This window comes from Dipteris shenzhenensis, chromosome 29, assembly GCF_047967505.1.
Source record: "Dipteris shenzhenensis isolate YYH24624 ecotype China chromosome 29, Dip_SZ_1.0, whole genome shotgun sequence".
Taxonomy (NCBI): domain Eukaryota; kingdom Viridiplantae; phylum Streptophyta; class Polypodiopsida; order Gleicheniales; family Dipteridaceae; genus Dipteris; species Dipteris shenzhenensis.
In genome coordinates, this window is record NC_141624.1 from 28,743,319 (window position 1) to 28,763,452 (window position 20,134).

At 42.1% G+C, this 20,134-nt stretch overlaps 1 protein-coding gene across 1 annotated transcript in view; it reads right to left on the reverse strand.

Moving 5' to 3' along the window:
- Nucleotides 1-822: 822 nt before the first annotated feature.
- The window catches only part of LOC147882677 (uricase / urate oxidase / nodulin 35), a 33,984-nt gene continuing 14,672 nt past the window's right edge, over nt 823-20,134 (reverse strand). The window contains exons 5-8 of the mRNA XM_087400599.1: nt 2,418-2,509; nt 1,865-2,014; nt 1,669-1,750; nt 823-1,547 (exon numbers count right to left, since the gene is read on the reverse strand). Coding sequence (XP_087256725.1) covers nt 1,452-1,547; nt 1,669-1,750; nt 1,865-2,014; nt 2,418-2,509 — 420 coding nt within the window. The 3' untranslated portion in view covers nt 823-1,451. The remainder of the gene's footprint in view (nt 1,548-1,668; nt 1,751-1,864; nt 2,015-2,417; nt 2,510-20,134) is intronic.

The following is a 20,134-nucleotide window of genomic DNA, read 5'->3' on the forward strand; positions in this document are numbered from 1 at the left end:
TCTATTTGATCTACATTGATGCATGACGCCCATCAAGCTACTTCTTAGACAAGAGAAAAGATGTGATGTTCATTTGATTTATGGCTTCTCTTGCCTTCCTCACCCGTATACGCATGCGTATGCTCAAGAGAAAAAGCAAGTCTAAAGTAAGTTTACAATTGTTAATAGGGTTTTGAAACATTGCTCAATCTCACACAAGAACGACGTTCGAGTTATTAGCACCAAAAAATATATGTTAGATCAAAACCAATTATTATCTCGAGCAATCAAATTTAGCATGTTGCATACAAGAATGTGAATCCTTTTTTGACAGGCTGAAATATACCACAAAACCTTCAATCTCACGTAGACTTACAAAATTGTATAATATAATTAAAAACGTACTTAAATTTGATTGCTAGCTTAAGAGTATATATTTTAAGCGAATGAACATTGTCAACAACAATCACCTCTAGATCTTGTGACTCTAATGTGCTTGAATTTGGGTAACAAAGTTAAACTAGCAAGTCTTTGATGCCTACATCTGGAGATGTGAAAAAAAGGTTAACATCATTATTCCATCCATGGGCACAACTCTGCACGAAATCCAGATATTATGGACTATCACCTACCACCAATAACAGCACCACCAATCTGCCCACGTGTATCCCATGGGAGTTCCACTAGTCTAATGATGGTCCATAGTTCCAAGCATATGTGTATGTTTGGTAGGGCAAGGGAAAACATTGAAAATATATTATGGTGCAAACATACGTTGCTTGTTACAATTTTTTTAATTGGGGCAAATAGCTGACTTATGTTGGAATTTCACCGCATTTTGTGAAGTCGATTTGCACCACTAGGTTAGGACAGGGTTCAACCTCTCCCATGCTCATGTGTCACTGCATGATGTTTTTGGGTCCTAAAATATCGAACATGACACTTATTCTATGAATTTTTGTACCCTAGGGTATGGAGGTTAGGGGCATAGAGTTTCAGCCATGTATGTTATCCACCTGCAGACAACAAAAATGTTTGCCAACATATCATACTTGCATACGTTTGATCCTACAACATATGTTTGGAATTACTCCTGTCATGTTAGTTGACCATCCATGTACGCTCTTCATTGAGCAGGAATTGGAGTTATCCTTGGGGGTGGATCGTGAGATGTTAGATAATACAAGAGAACCATATACATAAAGGTTTTGAGACACTCCTTGATACATCATTATTTAACATTTTGAACATATTCTATTGATAGAATGTGCTGCTACCTTCAAATTTTCTTAACTTCATATTCACTCTCCTCTTCCAGGTTGCTGATCAAGTTTATTTCATGAACATTTTCTTTCATTTTCTTGCATGTGAGTTGAGTAACCCAAGCCGAAAAACCCATCAGAAGAACCCAATCTATTGATCAGTGGGTAACTTTTGAGTAATGCATCCAGGAAAGCAGAGCAGCAGCATCTTCACAACTTTGCCTGAGGCACGTAGTTTTTCCTTGTTAATGAAGCCTCAATTGTCCCATGTGGCTCATCTGTAGGCAGGAAAACGTCATTTTTGAACTGCAACCAAGATCAAAAGAAGATTTAGTATCATAGCGTCCTTCAGTATAATAGTATAAACATTACTTGAAAACTGCAATGACACTCTTAAAAGAATGAATGATACAATAAAACCCTTTACCTCTACCCCAACTGTGGGCATATTGACAGGTAAAAAGTGTAGATTGGGCATACTTAAGTGGATTGATGCAATTTCCGGAACTCTGTATTGAGATGTCCACAACAAGGCACGCACACAAGGGGGTTAAGCTCCCAGGTACAATCATCATTTCAAGATCATGAAAGTTCATCATATAGCAAAGGGTATATGGATATACCTTTCCAAAACTGCTTGAGCCATCAGGTAGAGAGTGTTCTGCACTGACGGACTGTAGATCCCAGTTTCAGGTGGACCAAAAAATGCATTCAAAAGTGTGTCCTTTACAGTGTTATATGCCTGATTATAACAAGGCGGCTTGCTATGGTACCTGTAATCATGTTCAGATTGCTAGTTTATTGGATCAAGTGTTCTATCTAACCAGTCCCACATAATGCCAAAACTGACAATCCCTCAATGCCTCCACTAAGTTAGTAACCCATCACCCTAAGACTAGACTAGATGCCACTTCATATATTATTTTGCAACACTTGCAAGATTGGTAACCAATTCTATTCATTACCATAGTGTATCTTGAATATTCAGAAGGCTCTCAAGGAGCAAACCCACGGCATAAAGGTTTTCTCCAAAGTCAATCAGTGTACACCAGTCATGTTTCAACATTACTTGTCATTCACAATTCTGTTGAGTTTACTAGAGGATTCACTAGATCAATCGGCATTTCAACTGACAAGGGAAAGAAAATTAGACAACAAAATAGAGTCAAATCTGACCTCCAGACACAGTTAATCTCTGTTGCTAAAATCCGCTCACGGACCTCAGGCAGCAGAGTGTATTTGTCTCGAATAAAGCCTTCAAAACCAGACTACAAACGAGTCCACAAAGAAAAGAAAAATCAGTTTCTGCTGGGAGAAAGTGACTTCATCAGACATCAGAAACAAAAGCCATGTCCTATTGTGACTCCAAACAGTAAGGAACACAATCAAAATCATCATTTTCAACCAATTGAAACTTCAGTTTACCACATTAGTCATTTAGCAAAAAGCAAGGGATTCTTCACCAATCAAAGGAAAACCCCAGACGTGGGCAGAGATCTTAGTCCCACTCATAGAAATCTGGCTTTGAAGTGGCTTAGGTATTTCTCCTTTGGACCAGTCTGCCCTAGTTCAGAAGAGCACAACATGGAAACTGGTTTTCTAGAGAACCACTTGGTTTCTGCAGAAGTTATGAGTTGATCAAATTTTGTGAAAAAACTATAATGCATGTGCAAACAAGCAATGTACCAACTGTAAAGATGCATTCATACAGCTGTTATGGTATTTTTTTGAAACAAAATTGTCCCAACATGCACAAATTTTAATTCCAGAATTTATATAACACGCTTTTGTAAGGCTAAGTAGATACATCCATTGGGCTACCTCAAAAACATCAAAATGTCTGATGTAGAATTGTCCTAATGGGCTGCTCATGAAGCATACCAAAACCAAACTTCTAATGGAACACGAAACTTGAGATTCTCCATGACAAAAATGTTCACCAGCAAGATCAAATGCATGGAAAAGCTGAACACAATGTTTGATGAGCACTGGTGAAAAGCTCATGTTGGCTTAATACCACATCAAGAGTGGAGGTCACTTTGAGTCGAAGCTAGAGAGTGCAACATCAAATCAGCCCCAATGTGGGTCTGAAGCGCTAAAGAGAATAGTAAATACCCTTACCCTAGTGGAAAACGAAAATAGACCTCATTCTAATGTGGGGAGAACTAATTTCCGATATAAAATGAAGTAAAAGGGACCTCACAGACCATAGAATGTCATGAGCTGCAACGAGCTTCATTTTTCCCTTCCTAATTACAGAGCTTCCTCTGGGATATGTAAAATATTTTGTATGTTTCTCATGAATTCTGCACTCAAGTTTAATCTTTCATTAACACTGCACTCAATTTAAACCTTTAACTAATATCCCTTTGTAAGACTAGAATATCTCCAATCGTACAAATTCAGATTTTTGTTGTTCTAAAGTCCAAAATCCTAAATTTTTCATTAACCGTGCACTCAATTCTAATTGTTCATGCTGTGTTCCAAATGTGATTTAGATTGATGGGCTTCTTGTGGTCTGTGTTCTTATATATAGATTCGACTTCCCTCTCCTTTGGAGCCCTTTTTACATAATATTCCAATCTTATAAGCATCGTATGTGCATTGATTTCAACATCCTTTCTCATAAATTGAAGCATTTAATTATACAAGCAGATATATAGTCTACCGTGGAGACGTCTACTACACTAGTCCTTGGATCTGTAACCATGACTCCAGTTACTTTGTTACTTGATTGCAAGTGCAACAGGACTGCTCCTAACTGACAGTAAACTCCCCTAAATTTGGTAGAATATGCAGGAAAGTTAGTGTAGTGAAGTACCTTATGTTTTAGGAAAAAGGTAGGAGAGGAAGATCATGGGCTGGATCTTCAATAGGGACTTGTGAGGGGCTGCACAAGGACAGGAGGAAGTCAATCTTTTTTAGAATTCAGCTGAGTATTGAACTCTTGCTGTATATTCTATTTCAGTAATGGAGTACAAGTCATGAATGAATTGCCAAGTACAACTAGAGCCCTTATATAGGTATGGCCCAGGGCAGTACAAAGCAGTATTGCTTGTGGGATTACCTCCTAGGATGCCACGTGGCAACTTATGGTATCCCCTAAAAAAGAAGAAAACACTTACAAGCCAATAAAGGCCTTTCTACTAACTTTTAGCCTAAGTAAAAAGTAACCCTCTGTTACAATCCTCCCTGCTCAAATAGAAATTTGTCCTCAAATTTGAAAAGGTTGTAACCTGGACATACAATGCTCCTTGTAAACCTGAACAGCTCAATTCTGGTCATATCAACTGAACAATGAAGTTTCTCAGTCAATACCCCCCTGTAGGCATGCTGATCTGTAAATGGATCATATAATATTCCCAAGAAATCAAGCAATTGGGTGGAAGAGCTATGCTGTCCAATATAACAGATCTGATCGTATAATCCAGTGAGAGACGTGCTGATCTGAGAAAGGATAGTGAATGCTGGCTGCAGCATGTCCATATATGCTATATAGCAAGAGAAAATCAAATCTGCTCATAAAGACTCAATTTTGGCCATGAATTCAGCTAAGCAATTGAGGGTACTGCTCCACAATTGTAGATGGCTGCCAAGAAGACTCCTCATCAGGTAGACCTCTCCATTTGATAAGATATTCCATGTAGGACTTGTTCCTCAACACATGATCTCTAAATCCAAGGATCTTCTCAGGTATATACTCAATTCAGCCCTCTTCATCCAAGGTAGCTCTTCCATAACTTGCTCCTTAGGCCCCAAATACTTCTTGAGCAGTGATACATGGAATACTTTGTGTATTCTAGAGGATGGTGGGAGCTCCAACTCATAAGCCACTTCCCCAACTTTCCTCAAAACCTTGTAAGGTCCATAATACCTATGAGCAAGTTTAACATTGGTATTACCTTTCAAAGAAGCATGCCTAGACTTATGTAATCTGAGAGATACATAATTCCCTTCTTCAAAATGAAGATCTCTCCTATGATCATCAGCATAATCCTTCATCCTTCCTTGGGCCCTTACCATATTATCTTTACATTGCTGTAATATCTTTACATTGCAGTCGTGAGCCAAATCATCCTTGGCTTGCTAGCTTGTCAATGCTTGATTAATAATGGTTGATGGGACATGAGCTTTACAGCCAAACATGGCTTCAAAAGGGCTCATACCAATTGAAGTGTGCTTGGTGGTATTATAACAAAATTCAGCTAGATGCAACCATTGATCCCATGATGCTTGGGTCTCAAAGCAAAAATGCCTTAGATACTCTTCCAACCAGCAGTTAACCCTCTTTGTTTGCCCATCAGTTTGAGGGTGATATGTTGTACTTGGGGTGAGAAGTGTTCCCATAGAACTGAAAAGCTCTTGCCAAAAATGCCCCATGAACTTAGCATCACGATCACTCACAATCTCTTGAGGAAGTCCATGTAATTTAAACACATTCTCCATGAATTGCTTAGCCACCTTGGAAGCTGTAAATTGGGTCTTAGTAGGAATGAAGTGGGCAGCTTTAGTAAGTCTATCAACAACCACAAAGATACTGTTTCAATCCTTAGAGGTCACTGGTAGACCTGTAATAAAGTCCATGCTGATATGTGTCCATTTACCTTGAGGTATAGGTAGAGGTTGTTGCAGACCAGCTGGCCTCAAATTAAACTCCCTGTTTTGTTGACAGGGCTTACAGCTTTGAACATAAGCAAGAACATCCTTCCAAAGCCCCTTCCAGTAAATGAGAGGGGGGAAGAAAGAAGGAAGGGAGCAAGAGAGTGAGAGTGAGAGAGACAATAGTGCGGGTGTGAAGTGATGAGTGAGCCACACCACAAACTCACTTAAGTTTTATTAGGATTAGGTTTACCCTATGACTGTCTTAAGACAGTCATAGGTGTCCTAACTTTAATTCTTTAATATAAGGGTAGGCAATGTGCCTTTACCCCAACAACCTCCCACCTAAAGGCCAATGTGCCTAAAGGGGAGAAAAGAATAAAAATACAGCAATATACAGTTACTGTATACAAGACCATAAAGTAAGAATGGTCTCATCCTAATCCCATGATGTGGCGGCAATGTGCAAACCGCTCTGTAGGCAAGCTCTTAGTGAGCAAATCTGCAGGATTATCATCAGTATGTACTTTCACAAGCTCAAGACGCTTGTCTTCCAGTACCTCCCTGATGAAATGATATTTCACTTCTATGTGCTTGGTCTTCTGATGAAAGACCGGATTCTTTGCCAACATGATAGCACTCTGACTATCACAATGCAGAACTGGCATATCTCCTGTAATGCCCAAATCTCCCACCAGCCGAGTAAGCCATATTGCTTCCTTGCAAGCCTCAGTGGCTGCAACATATTCAGCTTCTGTGGTTGATAGTGCAACGCATTTCTGCAACCGAGACACCCATGATATAGCACCTCCTGCAAATGTAAAAATATAACCGGTAGTAGACTTCCGGTTATCTGCATTCCCTGCATAGTCTGAATCTGTAAAACCATGCACCAATGCATCCTGCCTACCATAGCATATGCACAAGTCTTTGGTACCTTTGAGATACCTCAAGACACCTTTCACTGCTTCCCAATGCCGCTTGCCTGGATTTGCCATATACCTGCTGATGACTCCCACCGCAAAAGCAATATCCGGACGAGTGGCAACCATGGCATACATCAAAGATCCAACTGCAGATGCATACAGAACCTTGGCCATTTCAGCCTTATCATCATGTGATCTGGGGCTGTCCTTACTGCTGAGTTTTAAATGTGGAGGCAACGGGGTACTAATGGACTTCCCCCCCTCCATTTTAAACCTCTGCAGTACTTTGTCAATGTACTCTTTCTGTGACAGAAATAAAAGTCCCTTGGACCTGTCACGAGTAATACGCATGCCAAGAATATGATTTGCATCACCCAAGTCTTTCATGTCAAAAGACTTATGCAGTTGTTTCTTCAAAGAACTAATCTCATGCTGAGATTTACTGGCAATAAGCATGTCATCCACATATAGAATGAGTAGCATCAAACTGCCATCCTTTGCCCGTTTGGTGTACAAGCAATGATCGGTCTCACACCTATGATACCCTTGGGACTGCATGAATGCATCAAACTTCTTGTACCATTCCCTTGGCGCCTGCTTGAGTCCATACAAGCTCCTTTTGAGCTTACACACAAGCTGCTCTTTCCCTTTAACAGCATATCCCTCTGGCTGACTCATATAGATCTCATCATGGAGATCTCCGTGAAGAAAAGCTGTCTTCACATCCATCTGACATAAATCCATGTCAGCATGAGCAACAAGAGCCAACACTGCTCTCAAAGTAGTCATCTTGACTACAGGGGAAAAGATCTCATCAAAATCAATGCCCTTCTCCTGCTTAAATCCCTTGGCAACCAATCTGGCCTTATACCTCGGTAAAGCATTTGAATCCACTTTGACTTTGTAAACCCACTTACATGGCAAAACTTTTTTGCCTGCAGGTAACTGCACCAAGTCCCATGTATCATTCTGAAGTAGAGAGTCCATTTCTGACTGCATGGCTTTCTCCCACTTCTTTTTCTCTGTTCTTCCCATAGCTTCCTTGAAGCTGGAAGGCTCACCACAATCTGTCAGCATGATAAAATCAGCCACATTATTGGCTCCTGGAACAAACCTGGCAGGAGGCCGTTGTGCACGGGTGCTCCTCCTAACAAACTGTTCCGGATTAGGCTGCTGTCCAGCCTGTTCTTCATGCATATCAGGTGGCTGTACCACCGTATCTGGCTGTTCTACAGCCCCATCTGTTGGCACATCCAGTGGTGCATTATTGGCAAAATTTTCTGGCTGATTTTCAGCCTGTATACCCTCTTGAACAGGGTGATCTGCAGCAGGCTGCTGCTGTATATAAATGGGCATGCTTGGCTGTCCAACATCATCATAAATAACCCTCCTGTATTCCACAGGTTGCACGGGTTCCTTGTGTACACTATCTTCTTTAAAGATGACATCATTGCTGCGTATAATCTTCCGTTTAACGGGATCCCATAACCTGTACCCCATTTCACCTTCATCACCATATCCCATAAAGATGCATCTGATAGACTTTGGATCCAGCTTGGTGCGTAGATCTTTGCGTACATGAGCAAAGCACTCGCAGCCAAATACCCGTAAGTGCTTATATGAGGGTGGCTTGCCAGACCACACCTCCTCTGGCACTTTCAACTCCAAAGCCTTATTTGGTGACCTGTTAATAATGTGAATTGCTGTTTGCACGGCTTCTGCCCAAAAGCCATGGGGTAATGCAGCATAAGACAACATACATCGAACCTTCTCCTGAACAGTTCGATTCATCCGCTCACTTGCACCATTTTGAGATGCATTATGAGGGGCTGTGAGTTCCTGTTTGATGCCCTTAGCTTGGCAAAACTGCACAAAAGCATGTGACACATACTCACCCCCATTATCGGATCTGAGGCATTTCAGCCTACGACCTGTCCGATTCTCCACCTGAGCGACAAATCTCTTGAAAGCATTTAGGGCATCTCCCTTATGCTTCAAGAAATAGACCCACACCTTACGTGTGGCATCATCAATGAAAGTAATAAAATATTTGGCACCCCCTAGTGATAACTGTGGCATCTCACACAAATCAGTGTGCACTAGATCAAGTGGTGCTCTATTCTGGGGAGTTCTCCTCTTATGAGGAGTCACAGAATGCTTGCCAAAAATACAATGATCACAAGTAGGCAAATCTGAAAAAGAGAGAGGCGGCAGATAACCCAAACGTGACAGTTCTTGCATTCCCTTAACAGACATGTGTCCCAACCGGCTATGCCACAATGAAACCTTTGGCAGCTCCGTTATGGCAACAACATGATTACCGACACTGGAAACATAAAGAGGGACTCTTAAAACCCTCAGCCACTACTGTCTGGCCATCAGTAATCACCCATTTGGAATCCCCAAATGTGGTGTGGTAACCACTGTCATCTAATAAGCCAGTGCTAATCAGATTTTTCTTGATTTCCGGCACATGGGGAACACCATCAAGCATAAATGACTGTCCATCAGGAAATACTATCTTTATACTGCCAATCCCTGCAATTTGACATGCATAGTTGTTCCCAAGATGAACAACTCCATGAGTACCTGTGTAGGAAGTAAACCACTCCCTGTGAGGTGTAACATGAAAAGAGGCACCTGAATCCAAGAGCCAGGTGTGCATGTCATGGCCATCAATAACCAAAGCATGTGCTATTACAGCAGAAGAGCATAAAACATCATGTATGTCACTGTCACTGTCCTCTGCTGCAACATTCACTGCATCCAATTCAACTAGCGTGGCCTTGCCTTTGCCTTTGCTTGCATTTCCTGCATCCTGTGATTCAGCCTTCTTGGCTTTCTGATCCCGTATGAACTTGAAGCACTTCGACTTCACATGTCCCTTCTTGCCACAATAAAAGCATTCAATGTCCTTTTTGCCACGGGACTGACTGCGGGATTTGGACTTACTAGCAGATTTCCCCTTCTGCTGAGTCCTGCCTCTATCCTGTACCTGCAAAGCATTTGAAGACTTGCTGCCCGCATTATTCTTCCTGCTCATCTCCTCCATAAGAAGAGAGCTCTCTACATCAGCATACATAAGAGTAATATTTGAATTAGACAGGGTGGTCTTGAAAGTGTCCCAACTCTCAGGGAGGGTACACAACAAGAAAGTGGCCTTGAACTCCTCATCAAGATTCAACCCCTGTGCAATCAGCTGTGTAAAGATAGCATTGAACTCACTCAAGTGTGAGGTCATAGCTGTACCTTCCTTCATGCGAAGATCGACCAGCTTCTTCAGCCAATAAACCTTACTGGCTGAGCTCTTTTGGGCATACAATTCCTCTAGTCTCTGCCATAGACCATAAGAGGTCTTTTCAGCCTGTACATTGAACACAAGAGTGTCTGAAATAGTGAGCATGATAGCTGCCCTCGCAGACAGATCAAGCTCTTCCCAATCATCAGCTGCCATATCAGATGGCTTGACACCCTTTACCCTTATGGGCTTAGCAATCTTCTTTAACAGAAGAACATTCAAGCACTGTTCTGCCCATAATGCATAGTTATGTGCTCCTTCCAGTTTCTTTATGTTCAGAATTGAAGAATCACCTCCTCCTGATGCCATATCAGATGAGGAAAGTACCTGACTCCCTGGAAGTAAAAAGACTGAATAAAAAAAAAGTTCTGATTTCTCAGAAAAAGCCTGCTCTATTCAAGAGCCAGAAGCACTCTCAAAGGTGCTGTTTTTACTGTCAGTAAAATCTGCAGCAAAACAGTAAATGTCCCTGCAAATACTGTACCTTCTGACAAACTGTTCTGAGCTCGAAAAAGGCATAAAAACAGTGATTTCAGACTGCTGCTGCTGCTCAACAAGAGCTTAACAGTGCATACTTATCTGACAAAACCACTCAGACTGCTGTAAACACTGCTGTACTGACTGTACTGATCACTTCTCCCACCTCAGATGAGGTATGTCACTGTCTCAAATTGCAGAAAATACTTGACTGACACCCCAAAAACAGTAAATGACTCTTCAGCCTGTCACACAAAACCTGCAACAGGAAATGGGATAAATCCCAAGCAATCACCCTTATACCAAGGGGAGAAAATGCATCTGAAGATCTCTGTCGGTAACCCAAGTGCAATCAAACAAAGTCTGGGCAAAAGCCCCTTGATCTGACACCTGAATCAAGTGGAGAACACCTGAACAATGAGGTAGCAAGTAATATGAAAATCTCTCTGACTCTTGTACCTGACAATGTGCAAAGCATAGACTGCCTCTGTGTACTCAGTAACAACACAAACCACAAAGTACAAACACCCAGAAGAAAATCTTTTGAGCACTGTCAACGATGGGCAGTTAGGGACCGAGTAAACTCGATGCGCCCTGACCAAGCGTGGCTCAACTGAGATTTTCAAAGTGCGTACAAAGAATGTGACCTGCAACAAATGTCACCAAATGCACTGCGGAAATAAAGCAAATGTGTGCTCCCTGGCTACACACTGCCTCAAGGCATATACTGCATACACATCCAGGCAAAAGCCCTTTGATAAGTTCACCCAAAACTGAGAATTTCACTCAGTAAAAGCATAGAAGCTCCGGCTGTCCTGCTGTACTTCTGTCCTTGCAGCAAGTACACTTCCCCCAAAAAAAAATTTTGGACACAGATCCCAAGAATATGTACCTCCCTGCTGCACACAGATCGAAGAAAAAAAAATCTGTATAACTGCCTGTGGGTGTGGCGGCGTCGTCCGTACAGCTGTACGGAAATCCGTACAACTGTACGGCAGTCCTTGGAGTAGGTGCGCCGCTCTGTACGGCTGCCTGATGCAGCTTCGCTCAGCTGCTAAGAGGAGCTGAGAAAATGCGCCGCCGCCTTGGAGCTGCCCTCGACACAGCCCGTGCCCTAGCTGCTCGCCGCCGCCTTGGAGCTGCCCTTGACACAGCCCGTGCCCTAGCTGCTCGCCGCCGCCTTGGAGCTGCCCTCGACACAGCCCGTGCCCTAGCTGCTCCCACACCGTCGCCCTGGTCTGCTCCCGCGCCATCGCCTCCGCGCCGTTGACTGCTGCGCCGCCCTGATGCTGCTGTCGCAGTCCGTCCGTACGACTGTACGGACGACGTACGGTCGTACAGCGCTGTCCGTACGTCCGTACGGAGAGGGTAGTAGGCTAGGGAGAGGAGAGGGCTTGATAGCTCTGATACCAGTTGAGAGGGGGGAAGAAAGAAGGAAGGGAGCAAGAGAGTGAGAGTGAGAGAGACAATAGTGCGGGTGTGAAGTGATGAGTGAGCCACACCACAAACTCACTTAAGTTTTATTAGGATTAGGTTTACCCTATGACTGTCTTAAGACAGTCATAGGTGTCCTAACTTTAATTCTTTAATATAAGGGTAGGCAATGTGCCTTTACCCCAACAGTAAAAACTCTGTTTTACCTTATCATACGTCTTGTTGAGGCCTATATGCCCAGCCATAGGAGATGAGTGAAATTCCTGCAAGATTAGCAGTAAGAAATATTCTATCATTATACCACAAGAGCCCATTGTGCAACTTGAAATTGGGATACTGCTGACAGTCAGGATCTTGCAAGTCTTGGAACATAGCAGCTGCTTGAGGATCATTGAGATACTCTTCTTGAATGCCATGGATCCAATCTTTATAAACCTGGAAAGAGAATCTGCCACAATATTTTCTTTGCCCATCTTGTAATCTATGTCAAAGTCACAGTTTTGCACAATGGATAGCCATCTCCTTTGCTTGGGTGATAGAGAAGACTGAGATGGAAAATATCGGAGAGTCTTATATCAGTCTTGACCTTGAAATGGCTGCCATAAATGTAGTGGTGCCACTTTTTGATTGCATGAAGTATTGCCAACATCTCTTGGTCATAAATGTGGAAACTTGACTCTTTGTCATCCAATTTCCGACTTTCAAAGGTAATAACTCCATGACTCTGCTTTAGGACAGCTCCAATGCCCCTTCCACTAGCATCAGCCTCAATTATAAAAGGTTGAGAGAAATCAGGACATACCAAGATAGGCGCTGAAGTTAATGCCTCCTTTAATGCTTCAAAGCTCTTATTGGCACTGTCAGACCATTGGAAAGCATTCTTTTTTAGAAGATCAGTGAGAGGAGCTGCCAATTTGGCAAAATGCCTTATAAACCTTCTATAAAATGATGCTAGACCAAGGAACCCTCTCAGCTGGGTGATATTCTGAGGTATAGGCCAATCCTTTACACACTTTACCTTGCTGGGATCCACCTTAATGCCACTAATGCTGACAATATGGCCCAAATATTCCACTTCTTCAGCCATGAAAGTGCATTTACTTGATTTGGCATACAACTGGTGTGTCCTCAATACTTCCAATACTTGCTGGACATGCAATAAATGCTCTTCTTTCATTTTGCTATAGATCAGTATATCATCAAAGAATACCAACACAAATTTATACAGGAAAGGCTGCAATACCTTGTTCATCAGGGCCTGGAAAGTTGCAGGTGCATTGGTTAGGCCAAATGCCATCACTTTGAATTGATAAAGCCCACGTTCTGTCCTGAAGGCAGTTTTATGTTCATCTCCCTCCTTCATCCTTATTTGATGATAGCCTGACCTTAAGTCAATCTTTGTGAAGTACTTTGCCCCTCTAAGCTCATCTAGTAGATCATCAATTCTAGGGATAGGAAACCTATTCTTAACTGTCATTTTGTTCAAATCCCTGTAATCAATACACATTCTAAATGAGCCATCCTTCTTCTTAACCAATAACATAGGAGAGGCAAAGGGTGACTGACTTGTTGGAGATAAGTGCACACTAAGTGTACTATTTCCTAATCTACATTTGTCTAAGTCTAAGTCTAGTCTTTATGTCTTGAGTGTGTGCCATGTGGCACTTCTACAATTATCCCATAAGCACTCTTGCTTTATGTCTTGTACTTTGGCCCATATATTCAATGGGTCACATCATTGTAATCTATCAGTCTAGCTTGTGTCTTGTCTACACTCTTCTCAAGGTATTTCTAGTCTTTCAGTCTTGTCATTTCATTTCTAGTTTCTAGTTCTAGTTCTTGCTTCCATATTCCAACATGGTATCAGAGCTAGATTGATCCCTCTTCTCCCTCTTCTCTCTTCTCAAATCTGCCCCCCCCCCCCGCTCAGATCTGCCTCTTCTCTCCCCTGCTGCAGATCTGCCCCTCTTTCTGCCCCGCCATTGCGCTCCAAATCTGCGCGACTCTGCTGCATGTTTTCCTGCTCCAAATTTCTGCGCCTGCTCCAAATCTCTGCACCAGATCTACGCTTCAGATCTGCGCAGCTCAGCCAGATCTGCGCAGCACCTGCTGTCACCGACAGATCTGCGCAGTCTAGCATCCACCTCTGCTCTCCATACTCTTCCGTACGCCGCCGTACGTCGTCCGTACTCCGTCCGTATGCCGCCGTACGTCGTCCGTACTCCGCCGCCCGTACTCTGCGCCGTCGTCCGTACAGTCCGTACGACTGTACGGATTCCGTACCTGCACAGACTGACTTCTCCAGCTCCATCTTCACAGAGATCTGCATCCTTTTGCACCTCTACCTCTGCCTGGGTTTAAGGTACTACACTTTGCCTCTTTCAGTTTGCTGAACAGTCTCTCCTTTTTTGCTGGTTCCTCCTGCTTCGATGGGCTGTCATATGCTATGGCCCTGACAAAGTGGTGAGAGAACTAGCTTCTGGGATCTCTTCCTCTCATTTATTTCTGCAATATTGTAAGGGAATAGACACTGCCCTTACATCCTAGCAAGAGGTAAGACCTTCCCACATGGCATCCTCCTCTCATTCTCTCATATCTATCGACAAATTCAATGGGTCCAACTTTCATACTTGGCAGATCAAAATCAAGTGCCATCTTATGAAAGAAGGCCTTTGGGACATTGTTCACCGTGATGCTCCCGAAGGTCCATCTGAGCAAGTTGTTGCTGCCAAGAACGACAAAGCCTATGCTATCATATTGCTCGGCCTTAGAGATGATTACATTCATCACATCTCCGACATACAGTCTGCTCCTCAAGCATAGATCACTCTGGATACTCTTTTTGGAGCCCGATCTAAAAACTCTAAAATTGCACTTATGATCTCATTCTTTGATCTACATATGCAGGAAGGAGCTACTATAGCCTCTCATGTCAATTATCTTCGCAGTCTTATGGTTCAGCTTGCGTCAGTCAAGTCTCCCATCTCCGAAGATATTGCTATTGCTGTGCTTCTCAAAAGCTTACCTGACTCCTATGATACTCTTGTCACTACCTTCAAGTATCATAATAATCCTTCTCTTGAGGGTATCATCAATGCTCTCCAAGAGGAAGAAAGAACTCAACAACGAAAGGTGACTGACACTGCATTTTTAGCAAAGAAAGGAAGTTCTAAGGTAAGAAAGCCTTGCACCCATTGTGGCAAAACTAATCATGTGGAGAAGGACTGTTTCAAGGCTCATCCATGCACCATTTGTGGCCGTGATAATCACCGGGACAGGGACTGCTACTCCAAAACCTCTACATCAGCTCCTGCATCTACCTCAGCCCATGTTGCTGCAACATCTCCATCAGTTGATCCTGCTGTTCCTTCCTCACATGATGAGAAGTGGGCTTTCTGATTACTTCTATGTCTTGTCTACCACCTTGACCACCGATGATGTAGGTCAAGGGGTTCTAGTGTCTTGGTCTTTCTATTTGTCTGCAGTCAGTCTTCTGTCTATCTAGTCTTGTCTGTCTGTCTATTTGTCTATCAATCTGACTGTGCTTTAGATCCATCTTGTCCCTACCCTTGTGGACCCATATGAGGATATCACTTGAGGAGGGGTGTCTCAGGATCTTATTGTTCTGTCATGTCTTCTATCTTGTCTCTCAGTCTATCAGTCTTTATGTCTGTCTTCTAGTTTTTTCTTTCTTTCTTACTCCTAGTGTCCACTTAAGGAGGGTGTTGGAGATAAGTGCACACTAAGTGTACTATTTCCTAATCTACATTTGTCCAAGTCTAAGTCTAAGTCTAAATCTAGTCTTTATGTCTTGAGTGTGTGCCATGTGGCACTTCTACAATTATCCCATAAGCACTCTTGCTTTATGTCTTGTACTTTGGCCCATATAATCAATGGGTCACATCATTGTAATCTATCAGTCTAGCTTGTGTCTTGTCTACACTCTTCTCAAGGTATTTCTAGTCTTTCAGTCTTGTCATTTCATTTCTAGTTTCTAGTTCTAGTTCTTGCTTCCATATTCCAACATGACTATGTGTAATAAATTCCTTGTCAAGGAGTTCCTTTATTTGCCTTGCCACCTCTTTCCTTTCAGCTCTAGAAAGTCTGTATGGAGCTTTGTTGATTGGCTTAGATCCTCGCTCCAACACAATTGCATGATCCACATCTCTCATGGGAGGGGGATGGTTGGGAAGATCAGCAAATACATCAAAGTATTGCTGTAATAGGGACTGCATGTCTTTATCCTCCACCAACAACCCATTACCCTCTTGAGACTTGGTCAACTGAATAGCATAGACTCCACAAACACTTTTGAGTCTCTGGCCATTCTTCTTGCAGAAATTAAGGACAATTTAGGAGATTGGTGACCTATCAAAGTGATGTGCTTACCTTCATGCATAAACTTCATATACAGTCTGTTAAGGCCCAGAAAATTCTCCCAAGGTTCTCAACCATTCACAACCAAGGACAATGTCAATAGGTCCCATTTCCAAGACAAATAGATCTCCATGAAAAGTATAGTCTTGAGAAAGTTGCACTTGAGCAGCCTGACAATATTGCTTACTGTGGGAATGCTAACCATTAGCCATCTCAACTTTGATCCCATGATCCAAAGTGGATGGACATAACCTCACTGTTTAAAGTGTCTTTGCATTAATGAAGTTATGAGTGCTCCCACTGTCAACCAAAATGTGGACTGGTCTGTTATTGATTGTTCCTTTTAACCTAAGGGTTTGAGAGTCCTTGCAGCCCATAAAAACATCAGGAGATATGCTATACACAGCTGATTGTGTATCCCAATACACTTCATCATCATCAATAGCATCATTTCCATCAGAATTTCTGATCTCCTCCTCATAATCTTCAACAACTTCAATGTTCCATTGTCTAGATCTATTTGAGCACCTTGGTAAACTATCATCCATAAGCATGGTGTCAAACATGGATAACCCACCTGGATCAAAGGGAAAGGTGGTTCCCTTTTTGGAACTATGATCCTCATCATCATTAAGGCCTTCATTCACACAGTCCTGATATTCATGAAATTCAGATTCTGCTACAGATGTATTAGGAGATAAATCCTCATCAATATCTAGAATCAAGCTCAACTTTGCTCCTGTTTTTGCTTTGCACACATTCCTATGTTCAGGGGTCCACTTCTCACCACAAAGGTAGCACAAATTCTTCTTCTTCTTATCATCAATAATTGCTTGAGATAACTGCTTAACCAACTTGTTTCTTTTATCACTCAGATCATCCTTTGGAGTGGGTTTAAAGGATGACTTTACATCTGTAGCCTTATAAGCCTTAGGTTTTCCCATGCCACTGCCATACACTGTAGGGAACCTAGAAATAGAAGAGGTTGTAGCAGGTGCAGGAAGTTTGCTTTCATCATTGGAAACCCCTTTGACCATAGGCTTAGTTCTAAAGTGCCCAATATCCAAAGTCTTCTCCTTCCCATTGTATTTGGGTTCATAAAGCTCTGCCAACTGCATGGCCTCTTTAAGAGAATTGGGCTTTTGAGCTGCAACATCTGAAGCAATACTAGGGTGCAGACCATGGATGAACTTGAGCATTCTAACTCTTTCATCAACACCATGAACAAACAGAGCCAATTTTCAAAACTGTTTGATATAATTTTTCACTGATCCTTGCTGAGTAAGATCATACCACTTACAAATATATTGATCCCTAGTAAAAAGTAATATAAAAGTTTAAAGCATTTCAGCCTTGAATTCATCCCAAGCATTAAAAGTTAATCCTTCTTGATGTGGATGCCTCCACCAAGAGTGGGCATAATCTTCCAGATGAAGAACAGCAAATCTGATTTTACCTTGATCACCCTTTGGATATAGAAGGAAGTAGTCATCCATCTTGTTAAGCCATTCCTCCAATTCCTCAAGAGAGGTAGAATCACCTTTGAATTTAGGAAGTATAATATTGTCTTTTATATCTTTGTCTTGATGAACACGTCCTTTTGGTTCAATAGATTTAACTGTTTGTATATATTGCTGGAATGTCATTGCTGCCCTAAGGTCTGCTGGTAGCAACTTATATTCATGGAATTTGTGACAACTTTTCAGCTGCTGAATTGTTATTATTAGGAGTCTTACCATGTGCTAAATCCTTATCCATACGAGCTATAACTCCACTAGAGTGATAGGTCCTTCAGGCAGAAGCCATAAAACCAACCGGTTCAGTTACATGTATAGGATGATCATCATCATCATCTGAACCTGAGTCTCCATTAATTTGGGAATCCACAGGTCTCTTCCCATCATAAATTTGGCTTTCTTGAACTGGTCCAACCTTTTATTAAAAGTGGCAGACATGTTCTACATCCTTTGGTCAATCTTTTGATTATTGGTCTTGATCTCACTGGTTAACTCCTTGAATACCTGTAGCATTGGGTCCATACAACTCCTTATAATTTGCTCCTGGTTAAGGGATGTTTGTACTTGAGGAGTTGCTGCCAAATCCCCTTGAATATTGCCAACATAAAGATCATTGGGCTCAGAAACTTCAGCATTATTATCAATTGCTTCCTTCTCTGAGATAGAATCAAGGATACTCATTGGCTGCTTACTAGATTGACCAGTAGACCTCTTTACAGGCATCTTTAATGACTTGAATCTAGAGTAAATGCACTGTCTTAAGCCCTCATCAAAAACCAGTACCAAAAGCCCCAAAAGCTAGTTTTGCCCTAATTTCGCAGGTCAAATTTCTGAGGAAAAACTTGAAATTTCCCACTTGTTTAGGTGATCCTTATGCTAAGACTGAACCAAAGGGCCACTCACGAGTAGAATTTCATAACATTACACCTAGATGGCTAGAAATTGCTAGAACCTTTGGCAAATAGCAATTCTGCACTAGCTGTTGCACTGAATTTTCGAAATTCTCAGTAACAAAAAACCAAATCACTATCAAACTTTATCTGTTGCATCCATGGAGCTAAGCAACCATATGCACTAAAGCTGACCCAAAATGGAGTTATAAATCTGAATTTCCACAGCATTTCTTCTATTCCAGCCAGTCGAATTTGCTCATAGCTCCTCCATTTGAGCTCATATCTCCACGAATGTTTAGGAGCAGCACCTAGAGGCTATGGCGACCAGAACAAGCTAACTATGACAAGGTTTGGTGCATTCAATTAGTAGATCGTTGACTGGCTGTCCATTCCACCTGCGACTGGAATTCGAGTGCAATATGGGGTCAAACCTTAGTAATTTCGTGATTCTAGCACTAAGGGACGATCGGGAGATCAAGGGCTTTCCATTGATGCAAAAAGCCCCAAAATCTGATGCACTTCGAAAATCAGGGTTTCCCAGCGCCTGCCACGTTGCAGCTTACAACAGAGAGCACTTCTGGCGCTGAATTTTTGCACAGAGGTAGGCCCTAGGCTCAAGAGTAGATGCTCCAAATTTCAAAGTAATTGGACAAATAATTTCCTACAAAATCCCATGAAAAGTGCTCTGATACCAATGCAACAGGACTGCTCCTAACTGACAGTAAACTCCCCTAAATTTGGTAGAATATGCAGGAAAGTTAGAGTACCTTATGTTTTAGGAAAAAGGTAGGAGAGGAAGATCATGGGCTGGATCTTCAACAGGGACTTGTGAGGGGCTGCACAAGGACAGGAGGAAGTCAATCCTTTTTAGAATTCAGCTGAGTATTGAACTCTTGCTGTATATTCTATTTCAGTAATGAAGTACAAGTCATGAATGAATTGCCAAGTACAACTAGAGCCCTTATATAGGTATGGCCCAGGGCAGTACAAAGCAGTATTGCTTGTGGGATTACCTCCTAGGATGCCACGTGGCAACTTATGGTATCCCCTAAAAGAGAAGAAAACACTTACAAGCCAATAAAGGCCTTTCTACTAACTTTTAGCCTAAGTAAAAAGTAACCCTCTGTTACAGCAAGGTAGATAATTGCTGGGTAGCTAAAACGTTTTTTGAGTTTGTGCCTTTGTATGCCAACTAGGCGTTGGGAGTTTGGATCCCAGCCCTCATATACTTGATAGTAGAAAGATAGTGCAGACCCATTGTGTTGTGATTGTCTGCTCCCCACAGCCTTGTATGTGTCCTTGTTTTCCAATACAATGCTGTTACATATTCTACATTCTGAACCTTTTGCGGTCTTCTTGTCATCAGACTTTG